The sequence below is a fragment of the Perognathus longimembris genome, chromosome 7, assembly GCF_023159225.1.
Source record: "Perognathus longimembris pacificus isolate PPM17 chromosome 7, ASM2315922v1, whole genome shotgun sequence".
In the NCBI taxonomy this organism is placed as follows: Eukaryota; Metazoa; Chordata; class Mammalia; order Rodentia; family Heteromyidae; genus Perognathus; species Perognathus longimembris.
Window position 1 is genome coordinate 55,277,064 of NC_063167.1, and position 21,199 is coordinate 55,298,262.

At 42.7% G+C, this 21,199-nt stretch overlaps 1 protein-coding gene across 1 annotated transcript in view; it reads left to right on the top strand.

Moving 5' to 3' along the window:
- Ak5 (adenylate kinase 5) overlaps positions 1-21,199 on the top strand; it is a 260,488-nt gene that overhangs the window by 232,036 nt on the left and 7,253 nt on the right. The window contains exons 12-13 of the mRNA XM_048351624.1: positions 1,095-1,211; positions 11,726-11,917. Of these exons, the coding sequence (XP_048207581.1) occupies positions 1,095-1,211; positions 11,726-11,917 (309 nt within the window). The remainder of the gene's footprint in view (positions 1-1,094; positions 1,212-11,725; positions 11,918-21,199) is intronic.

The window sequence follows — 21,199 nt, forward strand, 5'->3', positions numbered from 1 at the left end:
CAAAGCTACAATTTTTTTGTTTTAGGGGGATTTTTTTTGTGCCACCACTGGTGCTGTCCCTTAGCTTTTTCATTCAAAGCTGACACCCTACCACTTCCAAATGCGACAGCTTCTTGAGGAGGCCTGCCCTGGCTGCCTTATGTACAACAGCACCTCCAGTATTTTTTTTCTGTCTTTGTCTTGCTTTAATTTTGTGCTTGTCAGTTGTCCCTCACTAAATATTTTAGTTATTTGTATATTAGTTGTCTCCTTCATCAAACTATGAGCTTCATGAAGAAGATAGCTTACAATTATCTAGAAAAGATTTGGCATTATTCCTCAAGCTCCTGTCAAAAGTCAAAGGACAGGGAATTCCTCCATTTCCTCAGAACAATTATCTGACTGGAGATTCCCACAGCCATTCCCAAACCTCTACATTCTCTTCTCCTTATTTTCCATAAGCCCATATATTTGGGCAATAATGGTATTAGAACTCAGGTACTTATAACTGCTAGGCCAACACTTTACCACTTTAGCCACATCCTCCCACCCCTAAATCAAAAACTTTAGTATAGAAAGCAATGTGACTAGAAAATACTTCATATCTATTGAAAAGTTTCAACTCAGTGGATGTCAAGTTTTATAAAATATTGGCTGGAAGAAAATTAACAGTGGAATATATTTTATATTTTGTCTAGTTTTAAACTGCCATGGTGCCTAGTTTATGGAGTGCTGTTCTCTGAAACAAGACTGTTATATTGCTTATAATCTAACATAATATAAGTCATACAACCCCTCTAGCAAACCAGTGAGGACTAAGAAAAATCTGAGCAGTCACACCGGAAGCCAGGACCTACACACACACACACACACACACACACACACACACACACACACACACAGTGAGTGACCCACCAATTTCGTAATTTTTCCAGTGTGATGGGGGAGGGAAAAGAGATGGAGAATTAACTACGGAGGGCTGCTGTCTCCTATCAATTTGTCTGAACCTGTCTCTTCCCTCCCTAGTGGATGGCTGGTAGTCCATCCTGGTGATGCTGGGTAGGGACTGGCACTGTGTGGCTGGGGCGCTGACCACTGTCATCCCTCTGCTTCAGGGCATCATTCTGGAGCTCCTGAAGGAGGCCATGGTGGCCAGCCTCAGCAACACTCAGGGCTTCCTGATCAACGGCTACCCTCGGGAAGTGAAGCAAGGCGAAGAGTTCCAACGCAAGGTGAGTTTCTGTTACTGGGAGGGATTGTTCCAGAAGAAAATCGGGGTGCATTATTGAAGTGAAGATAAATTCAAAGTCTGGCCCTTTCCTAGTTACATTAATCAAATCTTTCTATTACACATGGAAGACACTCAACTCAAACTCACCAGAGAGACATAGACAGAGAGAGGCTGGAAAAGAATATTTAATTAAAATACACAAGAGTAGTTGTAACATGGTTAGATCTTGGTATTCAAATTTGTTCATCAAAGGTCTTACTGTTTCCATCTCATCAATGGTTTTCTTTTTCCTGTTTCCAGCTTTTGCCCTACATGACCCCACAGAAGAATCTCACACCCCAGGGCTGTGTTTCATTGTCCTGGATTAGGTCTCATCCATCTCTAAACCTTTCTCTGTGGCCAGGAGGAAATGGAGGAGGGTGGGAGGAGAGGCAGCCTAGAGGACTAGGGATGAGAAGGGTGGTATCCCACCTGAGCCACACTGACTAACATGTACAGAGAATTACCCCAAGAGGGATAGGGATACCTTCACATAAGGGTGGGGGGGGGGGTAAGAAGAACCTCAGATACAGCCACTCCATCCCCACCATCCCACCCTCCCCAGCCCCAGCCTGTCCTAGGAGGAGGTGAGTCAGAGCCACTCACACGGAACAGCAGGAAGGAACACCCACCCCATCTGTAGGCATTGACTTACAGCTTCACACTGCATAATGCCTGTAACTTCACAATGATTGGGGACAGTGTTAAGCAATGTGTGACTCCAGAGCCCACAAGAAACTCCTGTTTTTAGAGTTGTCTCTCTAAGCCAGTTTGATGTTTTCATGTGCATCCTCTTCTGGGATGTTTGGTAGCTTTGTGAGTTTTTCTTTTGTTTTGTTTTTTTGTTTCATACTGGCACTGGAGCTTGAACTCAGGGCCTCATGCTCTCACTTGAATTTTCCACTCAAGTCTGGTATGCTAACACTTGAGCCACACCTCCACATCTGGCTTTTTGCTGGAGTCTCACGGAGTTTTCCGCCCAGGGTCACTTCCAGCCTTGATCCTCAGATCTCAGCCTTCTGAGTAGCTAGCATGACAGGCATGAGATACCAGCTCCCAATTCATGGGATAGTTTTTAAAGCAGTCTTTTAAAAATATATCAATGATACCAAGGTGATGGATGAAGCCCAAGGGTGTACTGTTTTGATGATAGTCATGTGGCTGGTGACACTTTGCTGTGAGTGACAGCTGCTGATAGGACTGCTATTTGAAGAGTGCCATCTCCTGCTTCTGCCTCCAACATTGTCACAGTGAATTGGACTGTGTGGCCCTGGAGTTCCACCTCCCTCTGCCTCTGTTCTCTTCAGCTTTTTAGATGGAGTCTCCATCGCTCACCTTCCCCTCCATTTGCCCCTTGCAGACAAGGTCAAAGCAAAACTTCTCAGGCATGGTAGGGGTAAGCAGGGAGACAGATTGTGTGACAATGGTGATCATATCAGCCTTTAGGGGGTTCTCCCCTAGGAACTCTAAAGAGCTTTCTTCTACAAAGCAACCCACTTCCAAAGTGCTAATCACCAGTTTTGATGTACGTCAACTCAGGATTTGTTGTGGTTGTTTGTTGTTTAAAGAGACTGGGTCTTCTAAATAGCCTAGATTAGACTCACATGCTCAGTCCTCTTACCTCAGCCCATGGAGGCTGTTATTACAGGTGTGTACCACAATACCCAGCCAACAATATAAATCAACTTCTTTTTGACAAAATTATGTTGGGGAGAATTGTTTGTTTTAGCTGTTATATGTACATGACAGCATTTTACAGTGTTAACTACTTTTCACTGTTCAGTTGGATGATATTAAGTGCACTCATGCCATAGTGCCACCCTCACAATAGTTCATCTCCAGGACTATTTTCATCTTGCTGAACTGAAGCTCTGTACTCATTAAACAACTTCCCACCCTCCCCTATCTCTGCCCTGGCAGCTGTCATTCTACTCTCTACCTCTATGAGTTTGATTATTCTAGGCCCCTCATATAAATGGGAGGGGCATAACACCAGCCCTTCAGTGACTGGTTTATTTCACTAATCAAAAGGTCCCCCAGAAGCATTCCTAAGGGCACTAAAATAATCCTAGCTACTCAGGAGGCTGAGATCTGAGGATCTCAGTTTAAAGCTAGTCTGGGCAGGAAAGTTTGTGAGACTCTTATCTCCATAATCACACACACACACACACACACACACACACACACACGTGCACGCTGAAAGTGGAGGTACAGCTCAAGTACTAGAGCACCAGCCTGGAGGGAAAAAGCTAAGAGGAACCTTCCACAATAGCTATACCATTCTACATTCTTAGCAACAGAACAGTTGGACTCATTTATCTTCACCAACACTGTTATTGGAGGCAGGTTTTTGTGTTTTGTTTGTGCATTTTGACAGTCATCATCCTATAGTAGCTAATGGATGAGCTTCTCTATCTCCGTGTGTGTGAGTGTGACTGTGTGTGTGTGTGTGTGTGTGTGTGTGTGTCTCCTGGGTTTGAACATAGGGCCTAAGCAATTTTGCTCATGGTTAGTGTTCTACCACTTGAGCTCCACTTCTGACTTAAAAAAAAAACAAAAAACTATTGTCAAGGTGATAGATAGAGGGGTTACAGTTACATACGTAAGGTAGTGAGTACATTTCTTGCCAAACTTGTTACCTCCTCTCTCATTTGTCTCCCACCTTCCCTCCTCGCCAGTTCTCCCTTCTGGCTTTTTTTGTGGTTAATTGGAGCTAAAAGTCTCTTGGGCTTTTTCTGCCTGAGCTGGCTTGGATCCTCAGATCTCAGCCTTCTAAGTAGCTGGGATTACAGGCATTAGCTACCAGCACCTGGCTCCCTGTGGCTCTGATTTGCATTTTTCATGATGTTTACTGAAGGTTGGCATCTTTTTCCTGTGCTTTTGCTCATTTGTATATCTTCTTTAGGGGAAATGTCCGTTTTATATCTTTGTAACAGGTTCTGTCTTTTGCTGTAACTGTAGAAGTTCTTTATATAGTTTAGGTAACAACTTTATCACAGGGGTATAGAACCTTTTTTTCTGCCAAGGGCCTTTTGAGTATTTATATAAATGGTATTCATAGGCCGTACAAAGTAATCAACTTAAAAATTAGCCTGCATGCTGTTGAAATACGTGTATATTATAAATGATCTTATTTGTGTAATACTCTTACATGTTATATTATCTTTTCTAAGAAAACAAAGTCCCTATTGTTCCTATTGCAAAGCAGGAATTAAGAAAGTACAGTAATTTTTTTTAATCCGGTAAATGTAGTATTCTTAACTTGTTCTATATTACTTATGCCTATTGTCTATAAAGCTTTAATTTATAGCTGTCAGTTTAACATTGGCATGTCTGGCAAAGAAAATTAAAACTTTGAGAGTTTTATAAACTGTTTCTAGGTTGCTAAAGAATTTATTTTTCTACTATATATGGTATAGACAACGCATCAAACTATGTACAGGGGGAAAAAAAGGCCTGAATATTTCTATTGGAAATAGGCTGGAAAGAGAATTTTCAGAACTGTTTGTGTTTTTGGTTCATTCTATCATAACTCGGCTATTGTAATATGTGAATTCAGTTTATTTAAGCTGTTCTCTTTTATCCCATGTTAATTTAACATTCATTTGCATTTAGTACCATTTTGTTACTATAATTAACATTTATCATTTTTCCACAGTTAGTCACCTTACACCTTTCCTAACACTTTTTTCTGCATTTCTATGCATTCTGTCATTGATTTGACACACTTCATAGTGAGTCTTTTAAATGTTCTACATATGGTTCAATTAACTAGTAAGTTATAGTTATTGAAAATTAAAGTCCAATTTAAAGCTCAAAAAAATTAGCCTGCTATATTTTGTCAAAGACTTAATTATTCACCCCTAATGTGAGGCTGGAACTGCTCCTTGGTGAGGTATGACTAGTGGTATTGCTACTTACAACTGCTTTTCCAAGTTTGTCAGTCTAGAGCACAATTTGACTTTTTGTAATGGTACATTTTGAAAAGCACAGCTTGAAGCAGTTAAGTTGTCCCATACACAGATGTATATTTCGATACATGTCTCCTCAAAGTTTACCACTGCTTATGTAATATTTATAGAACTCAAGCAGTGGGAGGCAGTTGGAGCTAGCTTTCAGCTCATCGTGACTTCACAGCTGGATGATTTTGTGTTCTAGGTTAGCAGGCACCTCAGCTGGTTTCCACCTCAAATAATACAGCAAAGGGGTACAGATCCATTTGTGTACTTTCCACATCCTTAGATCTTTCATTAAGTGCCTCCATTAGTTTCAGACACTCACTAGCATATTTATGTGCCTTAGAAGGCTTTTATTCTTCCAGAATGGAGAAATGTGCCACGTTACTCTTTCTGAGTGGTACTTTGTACAGCTTTAACTTAGCTTCAAATGATTTCACATTTGAAAGCTGAGAGCTGAAAAGCTGGGCGGGGCTCTGCTGGTTGTCATTTGCCTCTGAGAGGTGCTTGTCACATCTGCTGCCAATGCTCAATCACACCGCCACTTACTGCCGTTGAGTTCCCTGACAGTTTTGTTTTCACTTCATGTCTGTGAACTGCTTGACTTCATCCTGCAGTTGGTGAAAGCTCACGAGCATGTCCCATTGACTCAGCCACCATACTTCATGGTGACAAACAAAATCATAAAGCTCAGAATCAAGGTCACCCAATAACTCCTTAAATTGGCAGCTTTCAGACCCTCTGCTTTTGACAAAACATGTGCATGACACTCCTGTTGCCATCCCGGTGTTGAACCACAATGACTGTGCACAGAGCAGTGGCATAAATTAAATCAACTTCCATCAAGACCAAGATTACTCAGTTCTTTCTTAGCAAATACAATTAACCCTCTTTTGAGCCATCCATGGCTGGCATTCCCTCTTTAGTAAGACCACATAACTTTTCAAATATTAACACACGCTCTTTTCATTGATAAAACCAGTCTCTCACACAAGTCCTCATCTCTTGTAGGAGCCATGTCTGGCTTTTAGTGACAGTAATTCCTCTCTAGTGTCAAACTGCAGTTATCCCACAGGTAAAAACAATTCATTGGGTAGTGTTTGTTATATTTGTTATTTCCTCACCAGACAGAGAGAACAATTGGAAATGTCCTACAGAACCCTTCAATTTTTTTTTCAATATCTTATACTATATCAGTAACCTGATCGAATTTCCAAGATGAACCAACACTGAGATGATTTTCCTTTGTCTGGTGCTAACACCTCCATCACAGCCACTGTGGACTTGATCACAAACTGCCCATCTACCTGGGAACTTGGCTTCTTTGTGATTAATCAGCTCACGATACAACTCATCAGAATGACAGTTCTCTGTCACTAGGAGGCCCCGTGAAAGCTACCCATATTTCCAATTTCCAATCTGCTAAAGAGCATTGATTTTATCCAGGCACATGTGACCTCCTGATTTATTGAGTTTAGTATGTTCTGAGCTGTAATAAAGTTCCAGACTGACACTTTTACATTAGTGCTAATGCACCACCACAAACTGGTCACATAGGTTTGACTTTAATTTCAGCAACAAGAAAACAAAAATCATTATTTAACCTACAAGTAATATTGTAAATATCCAAATGGCTTTCATCAGAAAAATGGTTCTCATGCCATGACATAAAGTCTCCCAAGGAGACATCTTGAAAGCACATCATTCATGGGACTTGGGGTCAGAATATTTGGAATTGTGCCTCTGCCATATATGAGTGTGACAGGGGCCAAGTTACCCAATATCACATTCTTTTTCTATAAAATAGATTTAAAGAATTCTGTGAATAGGGATGGGGATATGGCCTAGTGGCAAGAGTGCTCACCTCGTATACATGAAGCCCTGGGTTCGATTCCCCAGCACCAAATATACAGAAAATGGCCAGAAGTGGCGCTGTGGCTCAAGTGGCAGAATGCTAGCCTTGAGCAAAAAGAAGCCAGGGACAGTGCTCAGACCCTGAGACCAAGCCCCAGGACTGGCCAAAAAAAAAAGAATTCTGTGAATATCAAATGTCCTAACACTTAAGTATATTTCCTAAAAATATTCTCCAGTTTGGGGCCACTAATTTTCTCACACCTTTGAAATCCTGCTCTGTCACCTTTGTCTTCTCTTGCTTATAAGCCAGATGGGAAAGCCCAGGGCTTTACAAGGCATTTATGAATGCCCTTGTGTAAACAGAAATTCAGTTCATTCATGTGATCTCCCCAAAGGTAAAACAAAACCCTCTCTCCCACTGTGGGCCCCACTGAGGCAGATTTCAAATAAGACAGAGAAGAAATCTAAGTGCTAAGGAGCAAGCGTCATCGGCCTGGCACTTGGACAGTTCCAACTAGAGTGACAATTGGTGATGCCACTATGATATGCAAATATGATATATGTGCCATGTAATGGCAGCCTGGGACAGAGAGTGTAGGGGCAACAGAGTGGGGTTATTTCTATTAAGACAAGCTAGAATAACCCTGAAGCTCCTCTAGTGAGCTTCCCCAAGGAGCTCCATCTCCAAGTGAGAGCTACACAAATGGATGTGTCCAATTTATTGTCAGCCAGTGAAGCAAGCCTGTGACTCAGCAGGCCCTCTGACTCTAAACCCAATAGATTTTTACAGCTCAAAGAGACAAATATAAGAGCCACCCCTTTAAATCCAATTAAATAATATTAACTTGCATTGATGTGGTATTTGAAACAAGTTACATACTTTATATGTGCTAGTTTATTTAACCCTCACAATAGCCCTGTAAAATAGGAACTACTCTTACCCTCATTTATAAATGAGGAAACTAAGTCTCAAACAGAGAACATTATAGATATTCTGTCCTTCAAGGGAGATTTCTTGCCCACCAAAAAACATGGCCTCCCCTGTACCCTGACAACTGAACAAAACTTAAGGTTAAGGGAGGGGTCAGGGAGAGCAGAGTGAACGTCCTCCTTCCCCTTCTGGAATTACCAAGTACTGAGGAGTACTGATCCCATCTAGGCCCCAAGAGGCAGCAAAAGCCAGATTCCAGAAGCCAAAATGGGCAATGCCACCTTCACAGCCATCCCACCCTCCTATCCTGGTTCTGTGTGCCCACCCACCACACATGCTTCCTGAGCCCCATCCTGAAGGCCCTGGCTCTCTCCTCTAGGGCCACATCACCAGCTGGCTCCAGTCTGGTGTTAACTAATCCTTAGTGATCTTGGGGCAAGTTAACTTCTTGGGCTTTCTATTTCCTCATCCTGAAAGTAGAGCTAGTAATATTTCCCATTAGGGATGGGTTGAAAGGATGGCTGTCTCCAAAGCCCTGAGTCCAGCGTCTCCAGCTGGTAATCTGTTGCTTGTGGGTTCTCAACAGTCCTCTGTGCTGGAACAATGAGGTCCCAGTGTACCTGCACTGTCTTTACAGCTCATGTCAAAGAGGCACATTCCTGGTATCAGGTAGCAAAGCTCCACATAACCAATATGATGGCTTTAAAAAAAAAATTATAGTTTACTGGGAAATCATGGAAGACAACCAGCCTGAGTTATGCAGGGACATTCGTGACTATAACAACTCAAGATGGCTGTGGTGAGGTCAAGTTGAATGCTTAATCCTTCTTAAATATCCTTGTATTCTTGTGGAGGATCCCAGATTATTAAAAAGAAAGAAAAAAACTCATGAAGAGCCCAGAGATATTCGTGGGCCATTTCTCAGGATGCTGACAGGGTGAGGTAAGGACAAAACATGGTCCCCAAATCCCTCTGGTTCATTCAGACAAGGGCAGTGTTCTCTGTTCTGCCCCTCACTTGGTTTTAGAGGTGAACCACAGCCTATGGTCAGAGCTGGGAGCTAGAGGACTATTCCAAAGGACTTTCTAAAGGTATAGCACAGCATTTTGTAAAACAATTTCATCTAACATTTGAAAAATGTTTTGCTGTTAAAATAACGATGTCAGCAATTCTGGTGAATTCCAGATGGAATGATGAGACGGCAGGTTGGCATCCAGGAAAAGAATCCTGATTTCAGGAAAGACAGTCAAATCCCATTGTTTGGGGGCACCGAAGAAATGGCTTGATAGGCAACTTCTGAAGCTATTATGTTGTGATCGGTCACCTGAGGATTCTCTAAAATGTAGACCTTGGCTCAGCAAGTTCGAGTCTGGGGCCCCTATATTTCTAACAAGCGCCAACTCACATGCCAGAGGACCAAAAAAGCCTCTGCCCTGAACTTATCATGGTCCAGAGGGGCATTTACTCACAGCTCCTGCTAAGATTTTTATAATGTTTGTGTGTACCTGAAGAAGTCCCTGAATTATCTTTCCTTTCCCTAAGAGTGGCCTGAAAAGGACACCCTCTGCTCTATGTAGCCAATCTCAAGGACTCTGAATTCCAGACTGCCTCCTCGCTCGCCCTCTGCTGGTGAATTAGGGTCATTTTCCTTCTCCTCCTGTCAGCCTTTCTTGCTATCCAAATGCTCAATTTCTCTTTTCAATTAATACAGACAGAAACACATGACTGATTCCAGAGATTTGTTTCACTATTCTAGATTTTGGAGAGTTTGCATAATTTGCTTTGTTACAGTTCTGTGGTGGTTAAAAGTTTGATCAACACTTGGTAGCAACTTCTGTTTCTGCACATGGCCTAAAGGTCTTCACCCATCCCAGCTTTGTTCTTACTCATCCTGACATTTTCCACAGAGAGTTCCAGGGGTCCTTTATTCACAGCCAGTATGTGATAAAGTCAAGGCACAATGACTTCTTTTGTTCCAGAGTCAGGTTGGGTCATGGAGGCACACTTAGAATGTCCCAGAGACACTAGAAACAAAAGAAGTTTACAGAAGGTGCAGGTCACAACGCTTATCACCATCATTTGTTTATTAAAACATTTTTTGACTGGGTGCAGTGGCTCATACCTATAATCCTAGCTACTTATGAGGCAGAGATCAGGAAGATCCTGATTGGAAGTCTGCTGGGGCAAAAAGTGAGCAAGACCTCCACCTCAACCAAGAGCTAGGCAGGGTGGTCTGCACATATCATCTACACAGGAAGGAGAATCATAGTCCAGGCATGTATGGTCATAGAGAGGGACACTATTCATAAAATCACCAAATCAAAAGGGGCCAGGGATATGAATCAAATGGTAAAGTATCTGCCTAGCAAGTTCAAGGCCCTGAATTCAAACCCAGTACCACTCAAAAATGTAAACCACGCACATGCTCATGTGTGCGCACGTGCACACACACACTTCTTAAATCACTTTTTTAATGCAAGAGTTGAGACCAGAAACTTGGGATTCCTAACCCACACAAAGACCCAGTGCCTACTAGAGAAACTGAGCATAATAGCTAATGCTTTGCACCTTATGCCATATGTCAAGTGGCATATGTATGTTACCTTCCCTTGATTATCATCATTGTACAAACAGAAATTTGAAGTGCAGAAATTTCAGAGTAATACTTTTTGTAAATGATAAAATCAGGTGGTTTGAAAGAACCAGGTGTGGTAGCGCATGCTTATAATCCAGCATTTGCTGAGTTGGAAGGACTGCCAATTTGATATGAGCCTGTGCTCAAGATGCAGCCTCAAAAAAAAAACAAAACAAAACATGGTTCTGGAGTTTGATGGACATAGCTGGTGGGCTCCTACCGAGTCCCTAATATATAACAGTCAGATAGTGGCTAACTCTGGAGGTGGGCCTGTCTGGTATAGTAGGTTTTCCTCACAACTTGGCAGTTTGGAGGTAGCTGGACATCTTAGAAGCTAGTTTCCTTGATAGCAATTTTTCTACCATGCTAGGCAGAATAATAAAACTCCTTTATGATCTGGCATCCCAAAGAATGCAGCATTGTTCCAGCCATTTTCTGCTGCTCAGAATCACCCTACATCAGCTCAGATTCAGTGGGAAAAGAAGGGCTTTTGTGCCTCAGGGGAGGAATATCTTAGAAAGTAAAATAATAATAAAACCCATCTCAGAGACTGATGAGTCACCAGCAGCAAGATGTGGCCCTAAACAGCCTGGCTCCAACTGTGCAGGCTCTGCCATTAGGCTCTCGCAATCTACCACAACATACCTCCAGCCCTGTGTGCTGTTGCTGGTAGCTGGAAGAAGATAAGTTGGTAGAATGAAGGAGGAAGTGGTCAATGTGGCCTCAGTAGCCTAGGGAAGACTTCCCATAGGAGAAACACACATACACACACACATGCACACACACACACACACACCACTATATGGCTCCATTAAGTGTAAAAGACAGACTCTGATAGCACTGGGTAGCCCATAATCCCTGCATTGAGTAAGGTGACCTTAAAGCTGAGGGTGAATCAGCTCTGAGGCAGCTCATAGCCCGAGCCTGCCATGGATCAGGGGAGCCATGAAGTTCAGTCCCTCTAAAAACCATGACGCAGTGTCTGGTTCTAGAGAGCAACCAGAATGCCAAGAACTACAAGAAGGAGAGGGCCCATTCTTTCCTGAACACCAGCACACTGGACTTGCTGACCATATTGTGCTCTGGTCCCCATCCCCCAGATTGGAGACCCACACTTGGTGATCTGCATGGATTGCTCAGCAGACACCATGACCAACCGCCTTCTCCAAAGGAAACAGAGCAGCCCGTGCCTGGAGGACACCACCAAGAACATCACCAAGCGCCTGGAAACCTACTACCGAGCGTCCATTCCTGTGATGGCCTACTATGAGGCAAAAACACAGCTGCGGAAGGCAAGCACCCCTCTCCTTCTCACCTACCCCCCGCCCCTGCCCTGAGACAGTGATCTGCCACTCTTTCTCTTTTCAAGGAAAGAGAAAAGGTTGCAAAGCTTTGGTTATGGTGACTTGAGGTACATGAAGCTGCAGAGTTTGGGTAAAATATTAATATCTTACTGTCTTCACTACTGTGTCAGTCATGATATCTTTATATGGTCCATAAAAATTGTCACTTAAGGGGCTGGGAATGTGGTTTAGCGGTAGAGTGCTTGCCTAGCATACATGAAGCTCTGGGTTCAATTCCTCAGCACCACATAAACAGAAAAAGCTGGAAGTGGCTCTGTGGCTCAAGTGTTGGAGTGCTAAGCCTTGAGCAAAAAGAAACCAGGGACCATGTTCAGGCCATGAGTTCAAGTCTCAGGATTGGGGAAAAAAAGTCACTTAAGTTTCACAGGTGTTAATTATAGCTGTTGAATATTCCTTTGTCGGGGAGAGAGGGAAAGAGAGGGATGGGGGAAGAAGAAAGAGAGAGAGTACAGATTTTGCCTCAAACTCTTGGGCAATTTCTTCCTTTCTTTCTAGCTATCTTTAAAAAGTTGTACAAAAGGGTTTCAATTCACATATTTTTTATGAATACAATGTCTTTTGATCAATATCAACTGTTTCATCATGCTCTTGTAGTCCCACCCATCCCCTCAATTTGCCTGGTTTCATTTTCACAGATGTACATTGAATATTGTGACTGTATTCTCTCATCCTTCCTCTATCCATTCATTTCTCCCCCAACCTTCATAGGTGATTTCTATACACTCAGCTCACTTAATCACTTTCTTACAATAACTAATGCTCTTGGCAGAGACCAGAAAAGCAAATTATTAGATGAAACTGGAAGTATGTTGGGGGATGGGTAGTATCAACTGAGAGAGAGAGAGAGAGAGAGAGAGAGAGAGAGAGAGAGAAAGAGAGAGAGAGAGAGAGGAAAACAGTAGACAAAAATAATTTTTTAAAAAATAATAGGCTCGGGGGCTGGGGATATGGTCTAGTGGCAAGAGAGCTTGCCTCCCATACATGAAGCCCTAGGTTCGATTCCCCAGCACCACGTATACAGAAAATGGCCAGAAGGGGCACTGTGGCTCAAGTGGCAGAGTGCTAGCCTTGAGCAAAAAGAAGCCAGGGACAGTGCTCAGGCCCTGGGTCCAAGCCCCAAAACTGGCAAAAAAAAATAAATAATAATAATAATAGGCTCTATGGATAAATCAAAAGGATATGTTGTTGACTACTGACGATTATTAAGAGAGTCTCTTTGAAGATGTAGCTGTAATTCACTAAGGCTTTGTTGCTATGAACAGGGTTGCCTGGATTTCTTCCATACAAAGTGGGTGGAGACTAAAAAATTGCAGAGGAGGGCTTGTGAACTGAGAAAATGCAGAAATATATCTCAGAGAACATGGACAGATTGTATAAGTTGATAAGTATGTAAGTAAATGTAAGTTGATTATATAGGTTTGTTACGTATGAAAATAATAAGTATGCATTGTTTTAAAGAAAGAAGCAAGGGCTGGGGATATAGCCTAGTGGCAAGAGTGCCTGCCTCATATACATGAGGCCCTGGGTTTGATTCCCCAGCACTACATATACAGAAAATGGCCAGAAGGGGCGCTGTGGCTCAAGCGGCAGAGTGCTAGCCTTGAGCGGGAAGAAGCCAGGGACCGTGCTCAGGCCCTGAGTCCAAGGCCCAGGACTGGCCAAAAAAAACAAAAAACAAAAAAAAAAAAAAAAAAAAAAAAACAAAATAAAGAAAGAAGCAAGCCAGATAACCAATCAATTTTAAATGCGTCGGTCCCTTGATCTGACCAATGACCCTTTCCAGATTCCTTCCCGCCACCAAATGCGCCAAACATGCTTTAGAATTATTTTATAATTTTCCCGCGGTGTGTGTTGATTTGTTAAAAGATGCTATGATGTATGCTAAGTCCCTGCCTTCCCCAAAGAATGTATAAAACAGCTGGACGCCTTAGCCTCAGGGCCTCTTAGCTCTTGCTCGAGCTTGCAATAAAGACTCCTTTTGCTTTTGCAAAAAAAAAAAAGAAAGAAAAAGAAAAAGAAGCAAGCCAGATACCAGTGGCTCATACCTATAATCATAGCTACACAGGAGGCTGAGATATGAGGATCATGGTTCAAAGCCAGCCTGCCTGGACAGGAAAGTCTGTGAGTCGCCTTATTTCCACTAAACTACAAGAGGAGGAGGAGGAGGAGGAGGAGGAGGAGGAGGAGGAGGAGGAGGAGGAGGAGGAGGAGGAGGAGGAGGAGGAGGAGGAGGAGGAGGAGGAGGAGGAGGAGGAGGAGGAGGAGGAGGAGGAGGAGGAGGAGGAGGAGGAGGAGGAGGAGGAGGAGGAGGAGGAGGAGGAGGAGGAGGAGGAGGAGGAGGAGGAGGAGGAGGAGGAGGAGGAGGAGGAGGAGGAGGAGGAGGAGGAGGAGGAGGAGGAGGAGGAGGAGGAGGAGGAGGAGGAGGAGGAGGAGGAGGAGGAGGAGGAGGAGGAGGAGGAGGAGGAGGAGGAGGAGGAGGAGGAGGAGGAGGAGGAGGAGGAGGAAGAAGAAGAAGAAGAAGAAGAAGAAGAAGAAGAAGGAGAAGGAGAAGGAGAAGGAGAAGGAGAAGGAGAAGAAGAAGGAGAAGGAGAAGAAGAAGGAGGAGAAGAAGAAGAAGGTGAAAGTGGAGCTGTGGCTAGAGCAAAAGAAGCTCAGAGACTATGCCTATGCCCTGCTCCAGGATCAGCACAAAAAAAGGAAGGAAGAGCGGGAAGGAAGGAAGGAAGGAAGGAAGGAAGGAAGGAAGGAAGGAAGGAAGGAAGGAAGGAAGGAAGGAAGGAAGGAAGGAAGGGAGGGAGGGAGGGAGGGAGGACATTTAAGAATATGAAAAGTAAAATGTATCCAGAATTCTTCCACCCAAAAATAATCACTAATAAACAATAAATCAATGTAGTTTCTTACATTTTCTTTCTTCATCCATTTTTTATGTAATAATTAACTCTTTATTCTTAGAACTAGTCCTAATGATTATAAACACCCCCACCCCATAGCACTCTTAGGTATCATCATAAAGACTATGTTTCTTAATTTTTAACCTGCGATTTGCTCATGGCATAATTAACTCAGAGACACTCCACTGATAATGTGACGTCTGTCCTTTGGTTATTTGTTTCTCTTAATTTAAAAAAAAATCCAGAACTCATTCAGTATGAGGTTTGCAGATACAGAAAATTAGTTCCTTTTGCCACTCTACTATTGTAAAGGAGGAAAAAAGCTTTTGCTCAGCAATACTTCTGCTACAGCATCTCAGTTTCAAAAAGAGTTTAGCTATTGACAAACATGTAACCATGTCCACATTCATCCAGGCAGGGACCCAGGGGAACTGAGACAGGAAGAGGGAAAAGTGGTTCCCCATGACTTGGGGAAAGTGAAAGACAAGGTATTGAAAGTTCATCTCTCAGCCTGGGCTACAAAGTCTACTTGCTTAAATTATCACCAACTGGATTCCTAAATTTAGGATCTAACACAAATAAGGGAGAAACTCAACATTACCTTTATGCCTTCAGTTCTTTGCACTGAACTCTTTCGTGTGTGTGTGTGTGTGTGTGTGTGTATTGTTTGCTTTATTTTCCTCAAGAACACACCATCTCCATTAGTTTGCTTTCTATACCAGTACAATCTCATAGAAAAATAACATGAATCACAGTATTGTAATTTGGAATTTTCTGGAGACCACAATAAAAAAGTGAAAAATAAAAAGACTGCTTTTTTTGGAATAAGTTCTTAAAATCTGGTATTTATGTTGCTCATATACAAATTTCAACCCAGAGTAGCCGTATTTCAAACACACAGTAGCAACATGTGCCAAGTGACTTTTGCATTGGAGAATGCAGTTTTATATTATATCTATATGCCATTATTTTCACTATTTTGCCATCTGCTTCCTAGGAAAAGTCCCAGATTTACCTTCAACATTACTGATACTGTTTTTCACATCACTCTTCTCTAAGTTTTTAATTCTTATTATGTATTTTTTAACCTTGTTCTTTTCATCTCATGCTATTCTTTTCAGTCTAAGGTTGTTCTCATTACTTTCTGTTCTCGTTTCACGTTGATCATGACATTTTCTACACTGTGTACAACTAGCATTAGTTGTCCTCCTGTGGGTTCTGATAGAGCTGCATCTTCCTTCATCTTTGTATTTGTCATGATTTGTTATAACTGCTTCTTTGTTTACTATTGATTTGTTTTTGCCAGTCTTGGGGCTTGGACTCAGGGCCTGAGCACTGCCCCTGGCTTCTTTTTGCTCAAGGTAGCACTCTACCTCTTGAGTCACAGCGCCCCTTGTGGCTTTTTCTGTTTATGTGGTGCTAAAGAATCGAACCCAGAGCTTCATGCATGCAAGGCAAGCACTCTACCACTAAGCCACATTCCCAGCCCTATAATTGCTTCTTTACCTCTCTGTATCTGCCAGCAAGAAATAAATGCTCAGGCATGGAGAATGACAGAAGCCATGACTCTTATCAAGCTACCTTGTATACATACACAAATGAAAATGTTAAATATAAACCCTTTATACAAATTTAAAGATAATTTTTTTTAAAAAAAACTGTCTACTGGGGCTGAAGATGTAGTTCAGTGCTAGAATACTTGCCTGGCATCTATGAGGACTTAGGTTCAAACTCTAGCACTGCAAAATAATAATTGATAATATCTGGGAGAGGGAGGAGTCGGTCATGGGACCTGTGCACTGTCCCTGAGCTCTTTTGCTCAGGGCTAGCACTCTACTACTTTGAGTCACAACGCCACTAAGGGTTTTCTGGTGGTTAATTGGAGGTAAGAGTCTTTTGGACTTTCCTGTCCAGATTAGCTTTGAACCTTGCTCCTCAGATCTCAGCCTCCTGAGTAGCTAGGATTACAGGTGTGAGTCACCAGAGCCCAACTTGATAATGTTTTTTTAAAGAACAAAATGTTTAACGGAAAATAAAAACAAAAATGGTATACTTCAAGACTTACATTTGTTTTGTTCATTGCTTTATTACCAGTCTGTAACACAGTGCCTGGCACAAAGTGGCGAAAGGGCAGAAGGTATTGGATATTTATCCAATGTTGCCCTGTATTAGTGTCTCATGCCTATAATCCTACCTATGCATGAGGCTGAGACCAGGAAGATCAGAATTCAAAGCTAGGCCAAACAAAAAGTCCTTGAGACTCCACTTCTAAAATAATTAACAAAAGTCAGTCAGCGGTAGAGCATCACCCATGAACAAGAAAACCAAGCAAGGGGCCCTGAGTTCAAACTCTGGTATTGTGTGCATGCAATACACACACACACACACACACACACACACACACACACACACCACAAAATGCTTAGTTTTCAAAAAATTTTATTTTTAAACTTTCTAGTTTCTGTAGTATATGATTTTCAGGAGTCTTATCTTCTGAGTCACTAGAATTGTGTCTTTTGCCTTTTTCTGTGGATTTTTTTAAGAACCTCCAATTTGAGTTTACTTGTCTGTTCCAGTTATCTACATATAAGAAACCATTCCATCATCATGGCTTCAGTGTATGGAGGGTGAGGGGAAAGTTTGTGCCAGTGCATGGGGAGAGCTCTTCTCTGTGCTGTGACAGCTGGGGGCTTCTGCTGGAATTGTTCAAATGGCCAGGGATGGCTCAGGCAGCTTCTCTACAATGACCTGTGCATCTCAAAGCTTCTTCCTGGGTTTAACAGGTGAAGCCCCATTGGAAGTATCCAGGGAGTGAGGTCCAGGAGACCACAGCAGCAGCAATCCCGCCCGCTCTCACCTAGGCTAGGAGGCCATGTCCACTGTTTCCACTGCTCTGTAGATTACAAGTCACCTAGGGCAGCCTCTGTTCGAGAGGAAGTAGATTAGATGCCTTTGGGGGGGGGTGTGTGGAGGGGGTGTGCACCTGTACATACATACACACACACACACACACACACACACACACACACACACACACACACCAATACACTTGAGCTTCAAGCCTCACATACTCACTCCACTTTTTCTTTTTCTTTTTTTCTTTTTCCCTCTGATGCCCTTGAGCTCCACTTCTGGATTTTGGCTGATTAACTGGAGATAAAGAGTCACTAGGATTTGTCTGCCCAGGCATGCTTCAAATCACTTTTCTCAGACCTCAGCCTTCTGAGAGTATGTGGCATAGAGGATATTAATGCAGCCATCTTTGGAGGATAATCTGCTATGTTCTCAAATTCAAGAGTAGAGATAGAGAGAGGCAGGGAGGTCTCATAGACCCAGAGCTACCAATGAACAGGTGGCTACTTTAGAGTCCCTCAGATACTAATGGCACTCAGCAGTGGTCAGGTTCTGACTTCTCCTGGAGGGCTGACAGGGTGCCAAGCTCCCTGCACAACCTGTGATGTCTGGGGGGCTTTGACGGATCAATGATGGGACTGCAGTATGAAGAATAGAAGCCCCGACTTGTGGGGGCACCTTTCTACACCTGGCCTTTGTGTTTTGGATGGATTTCTTCTCTCTCTCAAAAAAAACAAACAAACAACTCTTTTTGCAATTATAGTATTAAACTGCACTTGGAGAGAACCCACTTGTGAGTTATAGGGGAAAAATTCTTACCTTCAATGATCACTGTCACTTAGCAAAAGGACAGATGCTTGTTTTGGGACATAGTATAGTCCAGAGACAGAGACAGAAATGGAAACAGACACAGAGAAAGACAGAGACACAGAGAAACAGATCATGGACTCTAATTCTATTGGCAATAGGTAGTAATTTATTTCAGTTTGGCAGAATCCCTATGACTATCTACCTTTTGTAGGTCTTTACTGGTAGTTCAGCAGGAAATTAGATAAGACCTTGTCAGGGATGCTGGAAAGACCTTGTGCAAGGTGAGGTCAAGATAAAGGGAGAAGTGAACTTAGATGAGTACTGGAGTTCTGTCTCCTCATCTCAGAAGTTAGACATAAATCCTTTATATGTCTCTAAGGGACTGAGAAATTGAGAAATTCAGTCTGTTCTTTTTCTTTTCTGTATGTGCGTGAGTGTGTGTGTGTGTGTGTGTGTGTGTGTGTGTGTGTGTGTGTGTGTGCCAGTACTATGGGATGAACTTCAGGGCCTGGGCTCTGTCCCTTACCTTTTTGCTCAAGGTTGGCACTCTACTACCACTTTGGGCTGTTTGCTGGTTAATCGGAGATAAGAATCTCTCGGGGTTTCCTGCCCTGTCTGGCTTGGAACTGGGATCCTCAGAGCTCAGCTTCCTGAGTAGCTAGGATTACAGGTGTGAGCCACTGGCACCTGGCTGAGAAACTTATTCTTAGGGACAGAAAAAATCTTTTTCCTTTCTGTCATATGGTCACTGGATTCCTGCAAAGACCTTTGTATTCAGTGTACTGCTTTCCATGCACTGCAATCCTCATGAAATGAGCTGGGTTTTTTGAGCTGTGTCCTCGGCAAAGAATAAGCTAAAGAGAATTCCAGACCTTTGTACTCATCTGCCCACATCCTTCATTTACTCCCTCGGTAGTTGCCTTAGTCACATGGTGGGTTTTGTCTCTGCTCTTGATTTTCCATGGCCCAAGTTGTTCCCAATATATTTTTTAATTTTCCAGTAAATGAGTCAAATATGAATTTAAAACTTTAGATTAATTTTCATAGCACTTAAGTACTCAGCTCCTCCATTGCCCCAGCCAGTGTTCTGCAGCCCCACATGACCCATGGCTCCCTTTGCCAGTTCTAGGCTGTCCTAAGAAGTTTGAATGGAGTGCTTCAGGCACTCGGCCAGACCATGAAAACCTAAGCAAGAAGAGGACTGAGCGGATCATAGGAAGGTCACTTTAACAAAGGATAATTTTTTTCATATCTATGAAAAGATATTTGTCAAATTTAAACTTCAAACAGAATGGAGCAGAGAATGAAGAAAAACAGTAATTTGGTACACTGAGAAACTGCAAGTGCTTTTGAAAAGTTCTATTTATGGAGAGGCCCTTTAAGTGCAGATTATAAACCATCCTTCCATTTTTGCAAACGCTTGTGCTTAAGCCTCTAAAGGAAAGGTACATATAACCTCCTACGGCCTTGAAAATGAGGAGAACTATGTGACCTGACTGTGCATAGGATGGAAGACTCTCCAGGAGCCATCGTTTTACATAGCCATCCCTTGTGAAAAATGTGTCTCGAATGGTTTCCCCAACCAGGCGCAGGGATGGCAGAGGAAAGCTCTGCTCTGGCTGCGTTGGGGCTGTTATCCTTACTCTGTGGGTGACAGATCTCTGTGGTGGTGTGAAGCTGTGTCTGGCCTAACAGAGAACAAGACTAGAAGATACTTTTGCACAGATAATAATCCTAACCCACTCTTTAACAGCCTGGATTTGTCCCAGAAGCACCACATTACCAACACAGGAAAAGGAAAAATGAAATTTAGCAAGGTTGGAACAGTGTGAGAGATCCAGGAAGAACATACATAGATAAGGGCAATTTTTTTTGTTTTTTTGTTTTTGTTTTTTTTGGGCCAGTCCTAGGCCGTGAACTCAGGGCCTGAGCACTGTCCCTGGCTTCTTTTTTGCTCAAGGCTAGCACTCTGCCACTTGAGCCACAGTGCCACTTCTGGCCATTTTCTGTATATGTGGTGCTGAGGAATCGAACCCAGGGCCTCATGTATATGAGGCAAGCACTCTTGCCACTAGGCCATATTCCCAGCCCAAGGACAATGTTTTAACCAGCCAGTTGTTTGGTGATCATAAATTCACAAAACTAGAGAGAAAAAGTATGAGTGCCCATAGACCTGCCTTTCTGACCTAGCAGTTCATTCTCCTGATTGTTTTACTTTTCCTTCTAAAAGTTTTACTTCTCCTTGCTATTCACTATTTCCTGTTCATTTGCATGTAGCTTTTTTTATTGAAACAAATGAACTTCCCAGGATCAGGTGCTTATACTTGTAATCCTAACAATTTAGGAGACTATGATCTGAGGATCATAGTTCAAAGCCAGCCCAGGGAAGGAAAATCTGTGAGATTCTTATATCCAGTTAACTACCAAAAAGCCATAAATGGAGCTGTGGCTCTGAGTGGTAGAGCATAAAAGCTCAGGGACAGCACCCCAGCCCTGAGTTCAAGTACCAGGACCTGTATACACACTCGCATGCGCATACACACACACACACACACACACACACACACACACTTTTTCTGTACTTAACATTCATGGCAAGGTTATTTTTTACTTAAATTTTATTGTAAAAGTGATGGACAGAGGGGTTACAGTAAGA